This window comes from Scaptodrosophila lebanonensis, unplaced genomic scaffold, assembly GCF_003285725.1.
Source record: "Scaptodrosophila lebanonensis strain 11010-0011.00,11010-0021.00 unplaced genomic scaffold, SlebRS2 tig00000001-arrow-pilon, whole genome shotgun sequence".
NCBI lineage: Eukaryota > Metazoa > Arthropoda > Insecta > Diptera > Drosophilidae > Scaptodrosophila > Scaptodrosophila lebanonensis.
In genome coordinates this window covers 18,492,008-18,505,965 of record NW_022060529.1, presented here as the reverse complement: position 1 = coordinate 18,505,965, position 13,958 = coordinate 18,492,008, and the positions used below count along the sequence as shown (strand labels likewise).

The 13,958-nt window shown below is 42.1% G+C and overlaps 2 protein-coding genes across 5 annotated transcripts in view; both read right to left on the bottom strand.

The window, feature by feature from the left end:
* Positions 1 to 2,667: 2,667 nt before the first annotated feature.
* LOC115629500 lies at positions 2,668 to 5,229 on the bottom strand. The gene has a single exon (XM_030526009.1). The coding sequence runs from the start codon at positions 5,227 to 5,229 to the stop codon at positions 3,154 to 3,156; it is 2,076 nt and encodes a 691-aa protein (XP_030381869.1). The 3' UTR covers positions 2,668 to 3,153.
* LOC115634020 (rho GTPase-activating protein gacJ) overlaps positions 4,563 to 13,958 on the bottom strand; it is a 121,362-nt gene continuing 111,966 nt past the window's right edge. The window contains exons 13-16 of one of the 4 annotated variants that reach the window (XM_030531546.1): positions 8,396 to 8,544; positions 8,143 to 8,238; positions 5,776 to 5,970; positions 4,563 to 5,658 (exon numbers count right to left, since the gene is read on the bottom strand). In XM_030531546.1, the coding sequence (XP_030387406.1) occupies positions 5,569 to 5,658; positions 5,776 to 5,970; positions 8,143 to 8,238; positions 8,396 to 8,544 (530 nt within the window). In that variant the 3' untranslated portion in view covers positions 4,563 to 5,568. Of the gene's footprint in view, positions 5,659 to 5,775; positions 5,971 to 8,142; positions 8,239 to 8,395; positions 8,545 to 9,229; positions 9,573 to 10,384; positions 11,134 to 13,958 lie in introns of those variants that run through there. The other 3 variants (XM_030531547.1, XM_030531548.1, XM_030531549.1) reach the window with 3 other exon arrangements.

Genomic DNA, 13,958 nt, shown 5'->3' with positions numbered 1-13,958 from the left:
ACATTGAATTCAACATCATTTTTATTCAGGTAAATTAATAGGGTTTGCTCCACAACATTGTGTTTTGTTTTATGTTTTTGTTTTTGTTTTTGTAAGAGGGATTTCACATTTAAATAGCATGGAGTGCTAAACGAATTGGGTTTAGTTTGTTTGGTTGCTTGTTTATGTTTATGTTTAGTTGTTGTTTTATTTTTTGTTTTTGTTTACTTCTGCTATTTTGAGCACTCGCGCTTGGGTGCTACCTAAAAGGGCTTAGTGTTGATATATGTATACGTTGCCATTGATATCTTTGCCATTTTGCTAGGTGTTGTATTAACTACAATCGTACTAGTATGCGTGTTGTTACACCTTGCGAATGCAAGGGGTGTGATTAGATTCTCCTCCTTTCCAATTTTCCAATTCTATGCAAATTTTCTATTTGTATTTATTTAGATTTCATGCTAAACCTTATTCTTCTTCCTCGTCCTCTTATTCTTAAACATTATCATCATCATCATCATCATCTGATTCGTCTCTTTATTCTTTAGCTAATTGTTGCTCAACCATCCTCAATTTGTCTATAAGTAGAATAACAGAATTACATTTAAAAAATAGCAGTATCCATATGCATGATTTATATTTCTAAATACACCGATCCAACTGCATTCGATTGCTTTCCCAAGAGTTACTTGTAGTTCGCATAATCATATTATTTTAGTTAACAACTAGCCTTGCTTAGATTTCAACTACTCGTATGCCTTACCTATTACATAGCACTTGCCGCCCTTGTTCGGCAAGCCCTTGTATCTAACCGTAAGTTCTACTACTTAATTGCCAATTTCAGCATTTGCGTTACTCTTGTTGGGGACAACTTGCACCACGTTGGGGCGGCAAGCTGTCCGAGCAGACGTCCTTTTTAAACTTTAGATTACTTTTAAATATTCATAAGATTTGGGCGTTTTCTTGTTGATCAATTTTTTGTTTTAGCTTTACATTTACTTAATGGCTAAATGATGACAAATAGATTTGTAGAAATAAATGGTTGCTCAGTGTGATATGGTAATGTGTTTTTTGTGCTCATCTGGGTGTATGAATTTATGATGTGCATGTGTTTGTGGGTATGTGTTGGAAATTTTTCATCTGACCACTAAATTCTTGATTTTGGATTTAGTGTAGAAAATTGCTTAAAGTCTACTTGTAGGCCATAGGGTACACATATATTTATGTAGTTTCAGTTTTGTTTTTTAAAAATTATTTTTGTTTTTTTTTTTTTGTTTTCTTTGAGAACATTTGTAAGTAGAAAACGCTTTCTAATAAAATGTGTAGTTGTTATTCAAAAGTCGTTAAAAATAAATTCAAATTCAAAATCTCTGCATGATTACGCGCTAAAACTGTTCGTTGCTTACAAACTACGTACATCCATGTTCAGATTTAAATACATACTAATCGCATTTCTAACTCCTACGATATTTATATATATGTATATATATATATGTATATATATAGTATATATATTTATACGTATGTGTATATGTATGTCATGTAAAATTGGACGCTAAAAACAATTAACAAAAGCGACAAAAGCCTTACACATACATACAAGAACAACATAACCATAAAGTGCGCTCAAAAGTTGTACATAAGTAAATAAATTCACACATTAGGCATACATCAGTATATCTCTGTGTTACAGTGTAGGTGTGTGTGTGTGTGTGTGTGTGTGTGTTCGATTTTGTAGGTGTGTGACGTGTGTCTGTGTTATTCAGCTCATTTACTATATGTTTTTTTAGTTGTTTATAAATAAGGCCAGTGGATACGCATACATCATAAAAGTACATTAAATATTCTCATATTTAGCTGTTATATACAAATCTAGTTGTTATAAAAAGCGCTTGGGCATGACACTGCACATACTTGTATATACTTAGTGACAGTAAATAGCATATAGTATGTATTTGTATAAATTTAATTCAAAGGCGCGTCCTTCTAGTAGTCGCAATCTTTAGTGCACGCATATGTACTTATCTACGAGCTACTTGTGTAGGCCTGGTCGGCATGTCTGAACAATCGAGACTTTAATGCCCAATGCTTTGACATGCATATACTTGTATGTATGTAGTACATAGCATCATATTCGTATTCGTATTCGTATTCGCGATCTATCAATTTCATTACCATTTTCATTTCATTAGTAAGTTGTTTCAAAGTTTTCGGTATAAAAAATAGAAAAAATTTTGTGGCAATAAAACGTTTGTCTCAAATAATCATATTTAAAAAAGTACACACTTCTGTTTAGGTCAAGTTTGTATGTAAATTTCCCTCCCCCCTTATCCACCTGGCTTATAATTTCTTCTGCTTTTGTTTTTCCATCTTTTTTTTTTGTTTTTAATATGAAACACGATATGAACTGCTTAACATATTGTACATAGTATTGCATATTATTTGAAGTAAAATTTGTTCAAAAAATTACAAGTACTTTCTATAACTGCGATTTCTAGCGAGTTCCAAGCGAAGTAGGAGGAGCATGGGCTCGTGCTGATTGTAATTACTGGACCAGAATAATATCATAATCGTAATACAATGGCCATAATGTACAGTTTTGGAATAATATTGGATGTATCTCCTACCACATATGGCAATTATAGTATGGTTTATTTATATGCAAGGCTTGAGCAAAAATACAAATTCTTTGCAGTTTCAGTTTATTCTTTGGCATTTTACGAGTACACGTACATTTCCAATGGTATGGCGCTCTTCTTCTTGTTAGTATCTCTAAAGTCAACATTTACCTCAATCAGTTTCCCTCTATCCGATGTCTCAGACATCAGATATCAGATATCAATATCATTCACTTCATCTTGACTGAAACAGAACCGAAAACGATTTGCGATTGTGTTAAGGGATCGATGTGAATGGTCCTAAGCTTTTGTGCGGATGACGACGACCACACTAGCTGGGTGTTTGATTGGGAAGGTGACCTGAATATAGGCGCCGGTCTCGGGCGCTGATGTCCGCTGAGGCTGAATGTCGATCCTGACCGATGTGGGTGGCGAGCTCAGTTGGTTGCTTGTGCGTTTGGGTTTGTTACTATATGCGAGTCTTTTGGTTGGAGTTCGGCAGTCGCTGGGAGCATTACTAACAGTAGTTACCATACCATGGAAAGGTCCAGCACCATCAGTGCGGAAGCATGAGCGGTCGTGCTGTGCTGCTCAGTCTATGATGCGCCTGCGCCTTCTCGCCACCGTACTCATCGTAGGCCAGCAGCGGCGATATCTTCAGGCCAGTCTTCTCGGGGATTATCTTGAAATGCGGCTGTTCAGCGTTGACGATCAGGGGACGTTTCATCGAGTGCATGTAATCGGTATGAGAGGCCCCCAACGGTCTTCGTGTGCTCGGCATGTTCATCTTTTTGCACGGCTCGGGCTTGCTCTCATAGTTCATTTGACAGTTCTCGGGCGAGTATTTGTTGGGCTTGTAGATCGAGAATATGTTGTTGATCAGACTCAGAGCGGAGTGGCCGCCCGCAGAGGTGTGATGAATGCCGGCCGTGGGCTGTTGGGTGAGCACATTTCCCACGGTGTGCTCGGGATAGAAGTTGTTGTACTGATATGAGGGCAGCGTGTCGGCTGTTGGATACACCTTGTGGCCATATGCGGGTCCGTAGGAGGGGCGGTGCAGGGATGGGCCAGCACTTTCAAAAAAAGGAAAGCTACTCGCATTATTTGACGAGCCACTAGAGTCCAGTTGTGGCGGCGAGGGCATGCCCTCGAGCAGCGACTTCTTGATCATCAGGCGCTCGTGTTCCCGATCGTGGATATCGATGGGCTGGCCATTGTTATAGCAACGCACATTTACGTTTTTCACCTTTAGGTTGCTGTGCATGTTGCGGCGCTGCATGTCTATATTGATCGGACTTGGCGGCTTATCTAGCTCCTCCCAGTACTTCTCCAGGTCGATGTTGAAGTCCTCCAGATCAATTTCGGTTGTGTCGGAGCATGTGTCCTCGTCGTAGGGAAGTGGCGGCTGCACGTCCAGCAACGACTTGCTGCGTGCTGGCCGGCAGTAATTTGCTGCGTAGTGGCGTCTGGGACTTAAGCTCGAGGCCGCAGACAAGTATCGTTCGTCGTCGTCCAGGAACTTGTCTTGCAGCAACAGCCGCTCGCGTTCATCGCGTATGAAGTGATCCAGGTCGGTGTCGTAGTGGCAATGCATGTGCTCCTCCTCCTCAGCGGCAGGATGATGGCCTGGGCAGTGAACGCGCGTACGGGCTCGGGCCACATGGTGCTGCTGCTGGCGGTGGCAGCAATAGTCGTCAGCGGCACAGCAGCAGATCACCGCGGGCTGCAGCGGCGTCGGCGGTCGCACCAAGCGCTGCCCGCGCTCTCGGCTCGAGTGCAGCGAGTAGGCGGCGGGTGCAACTGCCGCTGCCACTGCTGTGCGGTGATCGGCGTGCTCGTCATACAGCCAGTCCGGGGACGTGCCCGTGGCGCGGTGGAGGTTCCTGTTGCTGCCACCGCTGGCGCCAGCACCATACATGCCCAGCTGCGACGGCACGGGGGTGCGTCGCCAGCCACGCTGCTCTGGATAGCTGGGATAGATGTCGTCGAGCAGGCACTTGGCACTGGTGCATTGGTCGCGGGCGCAACAGCTGTGCATCAGCGTTCGCTCGTCCAGGCTATTGCTGTACATCATGTTCATGCTTCGTCGGTAGGCCTCGCGTTTCTCGCGACGCGTGTTCACCGCCGGCGGTAGCTCGTAGTCAATAACGTCGAATGGCATTGTCTTTGTGGTCGCACTGAAGGAGTACGACTTGGGCACACCAGCGCGATTCTTCAGTATGGAAGTGGTGGGGGGAGGGGCGCCAGCGGCACTTGATGCGCCACCGCCAGCCTCGAACACGTTGCTTTCGAAACACCAGCTCTGTGATTTGGGATATTGAAACTCCTTGCAGCTCTTGGAGCGTTGCAGTCCGTAGCAGGGTGATCCTTCACCCTCGCCTCGACGTTCCCGTTGCACGGTGAACCCGGCATCGTCGGCATACTTTTCGTCCTGCTCGTTTATGTTGCGCAGTGTCCGATATGTGCCGTATTTGAGGCAATCGGGCACATAGTCTTCCTCCAGGTCGTCCGAGCGATTCGAGTAGATATTGTCTGTGTACCAGGTGGGGTCTAGCTGCTTCGGCTTTGGCTTGGCCTGCAACAATTTGTCCCTCTTGGACTGGCGGTAGCTCTCAAAACAAATGTTCTTCATTTTCTCCAGCTTCTGCTCACGTATCCGTTCCCAGTTCTCCCAGTTCTTGTCATTCTTGTTGCGCCCGGACAGAATCAGGACATCCTTGTCCCAGGCAAACTCGTCATTATAGTCAGTGTTCAAGCGCTTCTCCTCTGCGTCTAGGTTGCTATGTGATGAAGCGGGGCCGGTGCCAGGGGCAGCACTACTACTACCTAAATTACTATATCTGGCGCCGTCGCCAGTGCTATCGGTAACTACTATTCGAATTCTACGCTTTGTCTTGTCCGTAACTCTTGACGATAGTATCGATGACTTCTGCGGCTTGTCGCGCTCATCCGAGGGCGGGTCTTCTGGCTGTCACACCTCCTGCAAATATTTAATGGGGCAGTATCCCTGACGATTGTCAGCGGATCGCACCATGACCATGCCATTGACTTCGTCGCCCGTCTACTTGCCACAGCACAGATAGGAGAAGAAAAGAACAACACAATGACAAAAGACAATTACAAAAGATATATATTAAAGTAATTAAAACTAGCTTCGGTGGTTGAGTTGAAGCCCCACCTGTATGACAATTTGGTCCCGTAGTAGCGTCATGTTCTCTCCACGTTCTCCATCAGACACCTGCAGGTTGTGAGTAACTTGCAGAGGCTTCTCGTTAGCATTCAAGCGTACGCAGTATTTGGATGGGAAGAATCCAACACGCCCAAGCACCTTGCCCTTCCACCAATCAGGATCAGCCGTATCGATAACCGTCACCTATACGAGAAAGTACAAATTTAAAATGTGTGTGTGGAATCAGATATTTATTTGTTTGGCTCAGAGTGCTGAGCGTAGGCAAGCGTTAGATGCTCTATTAGAACTTGTAGCCTTTAGAAAAGTACGTGCTAATCACGTATAGTTAGAAATAGGCTGCGTTTGTGTGGGAGGTGGATAAAGTCACTTGCTGTGATTGATGATTACTTTATCACGACATTTGGTGATGTTAGTCGGCACAGTCTCTTACTTCAAGGGTCCTGTGCATCTTGGCAGCTTCATGGCATAAAGATGTATTTGTATTTGAAAAATTGTTCTTTTTACAGCTCGAATTTCTAAAGGAATAAATAAATCTCATTTATAAAAGCATTTGCCAATAAAAAGCTAATTCGCGCTGCTGCGCCTGTGGCGTATAGCTTATTAACAAGTTCAATACAAACAGACAACAAACTAACCCACCAAAGCCCGCAAGGTAAAATCAATCTAAGCATTGTGGACTGCATGCCAATTGCAAAGATTTTTCGGTATACCCTTCAAAAAGAGAGTCTCCAGCACTTGGGTGTGGAATTTGTAATGGCTTTGAAAAAACTGCAACTGATTAAATGCATTTCTATATTCCCGGACATTAGTATTTGTAGTCTGTTTTAAAAGTAGCCTATATGGTTTTTATTATTTTATCAAGATAAATATCTTATCTAGCTTTATTTATTATGGTCCTCATCCATCTATACTATACTATACTATTCTTGATCAGGGTGACAAGCCGAGTCGATATAGCCATGTCCGTCCGTCCGCCTGTCCGTCCGTCCGTCTGCATGAGCGCAAGGATCTCAGAAGGTACTAGACCTAGAATAACCAGGCCAAGTTTATTTTGTTATTCTGATACACCCCCCCACTCCCCCGCAATTCGTGTTTCTTCCATAACTCCCGTAGTTCTTGGAATTTCGAAATTAGGTAGCTAGATCCCGTTAGTAATTATGTGTCTGTATACCAAGTTTCATCATGATAGGTCAATTCTGAAGCCATAAATAAAATCGCTGCCCATGCTCTGCTTGTACCGCTGCCGTCAGCGCTGCCTGAAGCTGTTGTTGTTGAAACTTTACATGAATATGTCTTTAATTTAATTAAATAATTTCATTAATATACTTTTTTTTTAATTATTTAAAATTTTTTTTTTAATTTTTTCCTTTTTGGTGGGAGGTACAGGGTATTTAAGAGTTGAGCTTGCTCGACTTTAGCATTCTTTTCTTGTTATAATTATGGAATACCTGATAGCTGGTTGAGCTATGCTGGGCCCCCATCCTTCATATTTATATTCTGATCGTTCGTCCGTACGTCTGTCTGGATGAACCGCTGGATTTCATAAACGGCTGTGGCTACATTAACCAAACTTGGTATGTAGACTCATTTAATCTCTATACAACACGAGTCTATTTTATTTTTTTTGAATCTCTTCCCCCTCCCTTCCCGCGCTGTCAACATTTCCCAAAAGCTACAAAAACTAAACTTTGCTTACGTAATAAATATACTTGTACATACATATGTATAATTCGCAAATTTTATTAGAAATTTGATTCAGAATGTTATTTTCGTATAACCCTCACAAACAGCAGGAAGGGTTGCGCTCTTTTTTTCTTCTTCTATCTTGTTTTATTTGCAAGAATTTAAAAAACCACCGATGACAGCTATTCCAAGAAGTAAAGCATAAACGTCCAAAAAATATCTCAGTAAGGGTATATGTATGTCGATTTTTCTACGTATAGTTCTCGTAGTATATCATCTCGCTTTTGAAATGCCATGTGTACATTGCAAATGAATGAATGTTTTTATTCGTATTTATGTATTTATGTATTTATGTAGTAGACGCCCACACAATGGCCGCTTCCGCATTGTAGTATTTATCATTGTTTGATTTTGTCGAATAGCTTTCACATGGCTTTGTCTTTTGTTTTTATCGGGGCTGGAGTGAGCATAAATATAGAGATAGAAGTCCGTGGAGAGTGTGGGTTTTGCTGTTATTATTGTATATGGATATTAAACAAAGCGACTTGTTTACTCAGCATATGCACGTCTGCATAGCATACGAGTATTTGCATACGACGAGTGTCTGTTGTGGTTGGGAAGTGGCTTGACTAGATTTTATATACGTGTATGGACGAGAGTGTATGTATTTACCTTGTAGCCCGCCTTCAGGTCCAGCTCATCGGCATGGCGTGCCTTGAAATTGTAGAGGATGACGTACAAGTTGGTAGGGAGTAAGCGATGTGATTTCTTGATAAATTGAGAAAATAGTTTCATTAGAAATCATTGAGTGGCGTCTGGAATGTGAATTGTGAACGGATTGTGGGTGGAGAGGACCACAAGATGCTCAACAGCAAAAGAATAGTTCGTACAGCAAGGAAGTGGGAGTAACTGAAAGGGGGAATACCTGGGCATGTCTTACTGGAGAGAGGCACGGCGAAGTGCTGGCCGATGACTGCGATTTATCCATCTCGTCGGGTAGATCGACGCTGCCGCCGCGCATTCCACGTGTCGCATACAGCAGCTTCCGGCCCGGATGTGAGGGGCTCGACGGCGCTGTAATGGACGGATGTTGGAACGCTGCATTATCTGTTCAATCGTACGGAGATGATGCGGCAACATGACACGCACATTTTTTGCATGCAACATGGTCGATATTCATGTGGTGGTTATTTGAATGCAAAGATGATAGAAAATAACAATAGCATCAATAGAAGAGATACACATAAAGTTGAAAAGGAAGAACTGGGATATACTGGGGAGGGAGAAGCGTAGTAGAGGTGCAACGATCTTAATGGGGAGGTACTTCATGGCCTTAGTCAAAGCCAAAAATTGAATGTTTGCATTAAATCTTAATCGAACACGTTAAGTACTTATAATATTAGTTTTGTTTTGTAGGGCTGTTGTGAATTATTGACGAATTCAATGTGAAACTTTAACATTACTTTAAAATATTTTCAAAATTCTCTACTGAAATGAAGATGTTACTTTATTCTACACCGATGTTAGGCTACTACTTTAAATATCAACGTTTTGCAATGCTTTTTATATACGAGTATTTACAAAATAAGCGTTACTAGATCAAACAAACATTATGCATTTAGAGTGAATTGTGCTGGATGACTGTTGAAGTTGGAAATGTTGGGGAACTTGGCCTCATCTGCCTTGGATACTCTGTTGACCTCATCTATGTTGTTGGTGACCCCTATAGATACATAGGTACCAGTATACTTGTATGATGGCTTTAAGACTGTTAAGTTGGTGGGTGGGGTTACAATTAGGTGGTGTTGAAGATAAGACGTGCCCGTTTTGGGTTTTGAGAGTTAGGTTAGGTGCAGCACGGAGCATTTGTACGCAGGTAGTGGGTTACTACTTACAATGGAGGCGGCTGTTGTTCGATGGTGGAGTGCTGTGCTCGAGATGGCCTCCCGAACCGCCATGATAGTAGCCGGCCGATGTTGAGGCGCCTGTGATAGGCGGCTGGCGGCGTCTGAATTGACCGTGCAACTCCGAGGATTCGGGTGAGTCCAAGCTCAGGGATTTCATGCGTAAGTTCAACTTTTGACGTCGCGGTGAATGCGGTGCTGTTGTTGTTATTGTTGTTGTTCATGATGTTATTGTTATTCAAAATCGGGAATAACGTGTTTGGTTTGGTTGTTGTTGGTTGATGTGTGGTCGTGTTTGTTGTGGATTTTGCAGACGATGACGCAACATACACATTTGGATTTGGATTTCGATATCGAATTGGATTGGATTTTTTTTTGTTTTTTTTTTATTATTTGTATTTTTTAGAAAATAGCATAAAATATGAAAAAGAAATTTGTTTTAATTTCGATTGGCTCACAACTCATTAGCTAGGCAACTACATTCTAGAACAAAATCAAAATTTTAGCTTCTCGAGCTAAATCGGAAACGTAAAGGAAAAACTATAAACATTTAGTTCCTTTTGAACATTAGTCCTAAGGACAGAGATAGAAAGACATTTGCAAAAAGAGCAACACTGAACACAAGAAAGAGACAGCGTGTGCTGTTTTCTGTTTTCTGTGTGTGCGTGTGAGTGTGTGGGTGTGGGTGTGTGTGTGTGGGTCTCGAGTCCGGTTTGTGGTGTGTGGAGTGTAGAGTATTTAGAGTGAGTAGAGACTCTGTAGAATTTAGCGACCTCTTGGCCCAAGATCAATTGGCCTAATCAGCGTAGGTTTTGTCTAAATGGTAATTGATTGTAAGTAATTTGAAGATGTGAGAGGTATTTACTTGTAAAGCATTCTAAGGTCATACTAAACATTCACGTTCAATAATAAGTAGGTGCAAAAATTATTCAATAAAATAGTCCATCATTAAAGTGAATTATTGATTTCCTTGTTTTTTGTTTTTGTCTTTTCAAAAGAAATAAGAAGAGTAGTTTTCGTTTACATTTTATTTTTGTTTTGTTTCGCCATATTTACAACACTTATACGAACATTCATACGCACATAAATATGCAAAAACTAAATTAATTAACTAATGTTTCTCAATTTTATTTAATGTAGCGATTGCGATTGGGATTGCATTAAATTTATTCACAAAACTTCATGCTACACATTGCAATAAAATTGAAATAATAAATACGAGTACGAATACGAATACGAGTACGAGTATGTGAATACAAATTGTTTACAATTATTTACGCTTAATATACTGTGCTGTGTGTTAGTCGGTGTTTCGGGTTACAGAATACATAATTATGGGGGGACTTTTTGCACCTACCCATACATACATATGTAAGTAGTTTGAATGGCTAGAGGTTAGGTGGTTAGGTGGTTAGGTGCTTAGATGGTGGGCTGGTGAAAGGGTACTTTCTATATTGAAAATTATCATGACTTGAAATAAGTAGTTTGCTTAGAAGCCCTAAATTTGTATGTACAAAGAGTAAAGAAATGACGAATAAAAAAATCGAAAACATATGCCGATATTCTAGTGTCTCGACGCAATATGGGTAAACATTGTTGTTGTTGTTGTTGTTGTTATCATTGTTGTCGCTCTTCAGTTGTTGTTCAGCACGTGTCGACTATCATTTATCCGGCTGGTAGTTCTTCTGAAATTTTCTGCTTAGCATCAGTGGCTCGCCGAAGGGACGCGCATTCTTAGTGTGTGTATCTCCGGCATTTGCTGTTTCGGAATATTTGCAATGTGAAATATTTTTTGTAATTCATATTTAAGGTACACGCAGTGTATCTGTGAGCTCAGCGAGGCAGCAGTTGGTTTTAGTTTCAGTTTGTTATGTTTTAGTTTCGGATTTGGTTTTAGTACAGCAGTTTCGCATTCCGGCGCCTTTTCTGTTAGAGTACATCGATCAAAATCATTGCGCGGTCGAGGGGAAGAAGGCGGAGCAAGAGAAATGGCGGATTCATGCAAACTCAGCGACTAAATGGGGCACAAAAGCAAGGCGAATTAAATCTAATTAAGTTAAATGAAGACGAACCAAAGATGTGAAACTTTAAGTTGATGCCTGTAATGTTCATGCATAAACCAGAGGAGAAAAGAAAAAAAACCCCAAAAAAAGACAAGAGAAGGAAAAAAAATGGATCTGAGCTGTCTGGCCTGACTGGCTCTTGGCTCTTGGCTGTTGGCTGTTGGCTGGGCTGGCTGTTATAGCCCCGACAAAAGTAATAGAGCAGAAAAATAATCTTACAAAAATATGTAAGTACAGACAGCAGGCCACAGACGCCGCTAACTTCTGCGGCCAGTTGCCGGAAGGAGCACCAACAAGAAGGGCATGCAACAAAAACAACTAGAAGGAGCAATGGAAAAAATGTGGCACAACAATTTTTAGCATAATTACGTTCGGCCTTGTAAGTAGGTGGTTGTGGTGGTGATGGTGATGGTGTGATTGGGGTGACGATGGTGGCGGTGGCGGTGGCGGTGGCGGTGGTGGTGGTGTAATGCGGAATTTCTGTGGCGGGCTCAGAGACAGAACGCAGCACCAACAAAAGTACCCACTGAGTTAGTTACCAAAAAGTTATAAGAACACTAAATCTTGTACATGGTCGACCGTTCTAGTCTTAAGACAACTTTTTTTCTTATATATAATAAAGTAGAACTGAAGCATTCGCATTAAATATGAATGAAATTGCCGAAAAGTTCTGTAGAGTTACGCACATGAGCTGGTGTGAGAACTTACAGCTAGTCATGCATCATTTCCACATGCCACACACTCAAAGGGGTCACCAAATTCTTATGCTGCATCCTCTCGGAACTGTTCGTTGCTTCAGTTTATGTTCTTCCGGCATTTTTTACACAATAGTTGACAGTGGCTGTAATTTACACGGCATACCCAAACCCAACCCAACCCAGCCCAGCCCAGTCCAGCCCAGTCCAGCGCTAGCCACTTACTTAACATCCAAGTGCAAGTTTCTTTAGTTTACTGCGCTTTTCGCGTCCTCATGAAAATGAAGCTGCTTTGTTTGCCACCGTCACAGTGGACGGTGAATGGTGGGTGGTGGGTGGTGGGTGGTGCGTGGCGGGTGGCGTGGGGTGGTGCGCGTTTACATTGCTGGACCACAAAGAACTCGTCCATGCATACAAGTTATGCGAACAGATTGTTGTTGTTGCTGCTGGTTGGGCAAGTCTAGAAATGTGCAGCGCTCGCTTTGAAGCGGAAATGAGCAATTTTTCCGAAGTGTAAACTGGGTTAAGACTAATTGGCGATTTCATTGTTTAATATGTGCTTAAGCTAAGAAACCCCTCAAGAGGAAGAGGAGCTCGAGCCAAACAATGTGGGGTATGCGTTTATAAAATCTGAGGGCGTTAAATGACATCTCCTCACATTATAGTTGTAAGTATATTGTCGAGTGCTTGCGAAGGGGCTCATCGAGGGTAACTAGATACCTAAGATTGTGCTGGAGGTGTACTGGAGGGAGGGTGGTTGGCTGGTGGTGGTGAAAACATTTAAAAAACATTTAGAAACACACACACACACACACACATACAAAAAATGCACTCTTGCTGGTACAAGCAACATTTGGTTGGATGTTTGGCAGGCGCAGGCAGGCTTTTAAAACAACATCGAGAGCAGAACAGCTAGTTAGTAACTATTATTGATTGGAATTAAATGCAGTACTATTCCAAAGAGAACTGGTTGAAGTTGTTGTTGTTGTTGTTGGTTTTGTTGATGATGAAGTTGTTGTTGTTGTTGCTATTGATATTGGAGAATTTGTTGTTGTTGTTGTTGTTGATGATGTTTTAAAAGAACAAGAAGAAGAAGCACTAGCAGTGTTTAGATTGTTGATGTACTTTTTGATGTTGTTGTTATCAAACGCTTTGTAGCAGTACAAATCGATGATTGAACGAGTTGTACGATTGTGGCGGGGAGGAGAAGGTGTATTACAGTGGTTTTTGTAGCTGTGGTGGTGGTGGTGGTTAAGGTGGTTAAGGTGGTAGTTGTATTGATGGTGGTATGTCACGTAATTACTTTCTGGCAATGAGATTGATCGATGCTGCGAGGAGCGCTGCTGCCGCAGGCGCCCGAATCCGGACAAAGGACGAAAGCCGGCAAACAAACGACGTCGCACTCCAGGATCACTCTGCATATAGACCGGCGGCAGCTGCGGTGCCTGTTGCTGGAGCTGTTGTTGTTGTTGCTGATGCAGAGGCGAGGCTTGTGGTAAGTAGCCCAGCGATTGTTGCTTTTGCAATGCTGCTGCTGCTGCTGATGCTGCTGCTACTGCTGTTGTTGTTGCTGTTGCTGTTGGTTGTTGTTGCTGCTGCTGCTGCTGCTGCTGCTGTTTCAATGCCGTTGCCGTGTAGTAGTTAATGCCAAAGCCACTGCTGATATATGCCGATGAGGACATGGTCGACACGGTCGCGAATTGTGCGCTGTATCGCTGGTCTTTGATCGATCAATTGAGCATGTTTTTGCATATTGAAGTTTTCATTGCATTCGATTGATTGTTGTGTTTTTATATATTTGTAGTAGTTGTTGTTTTCGATTTAGT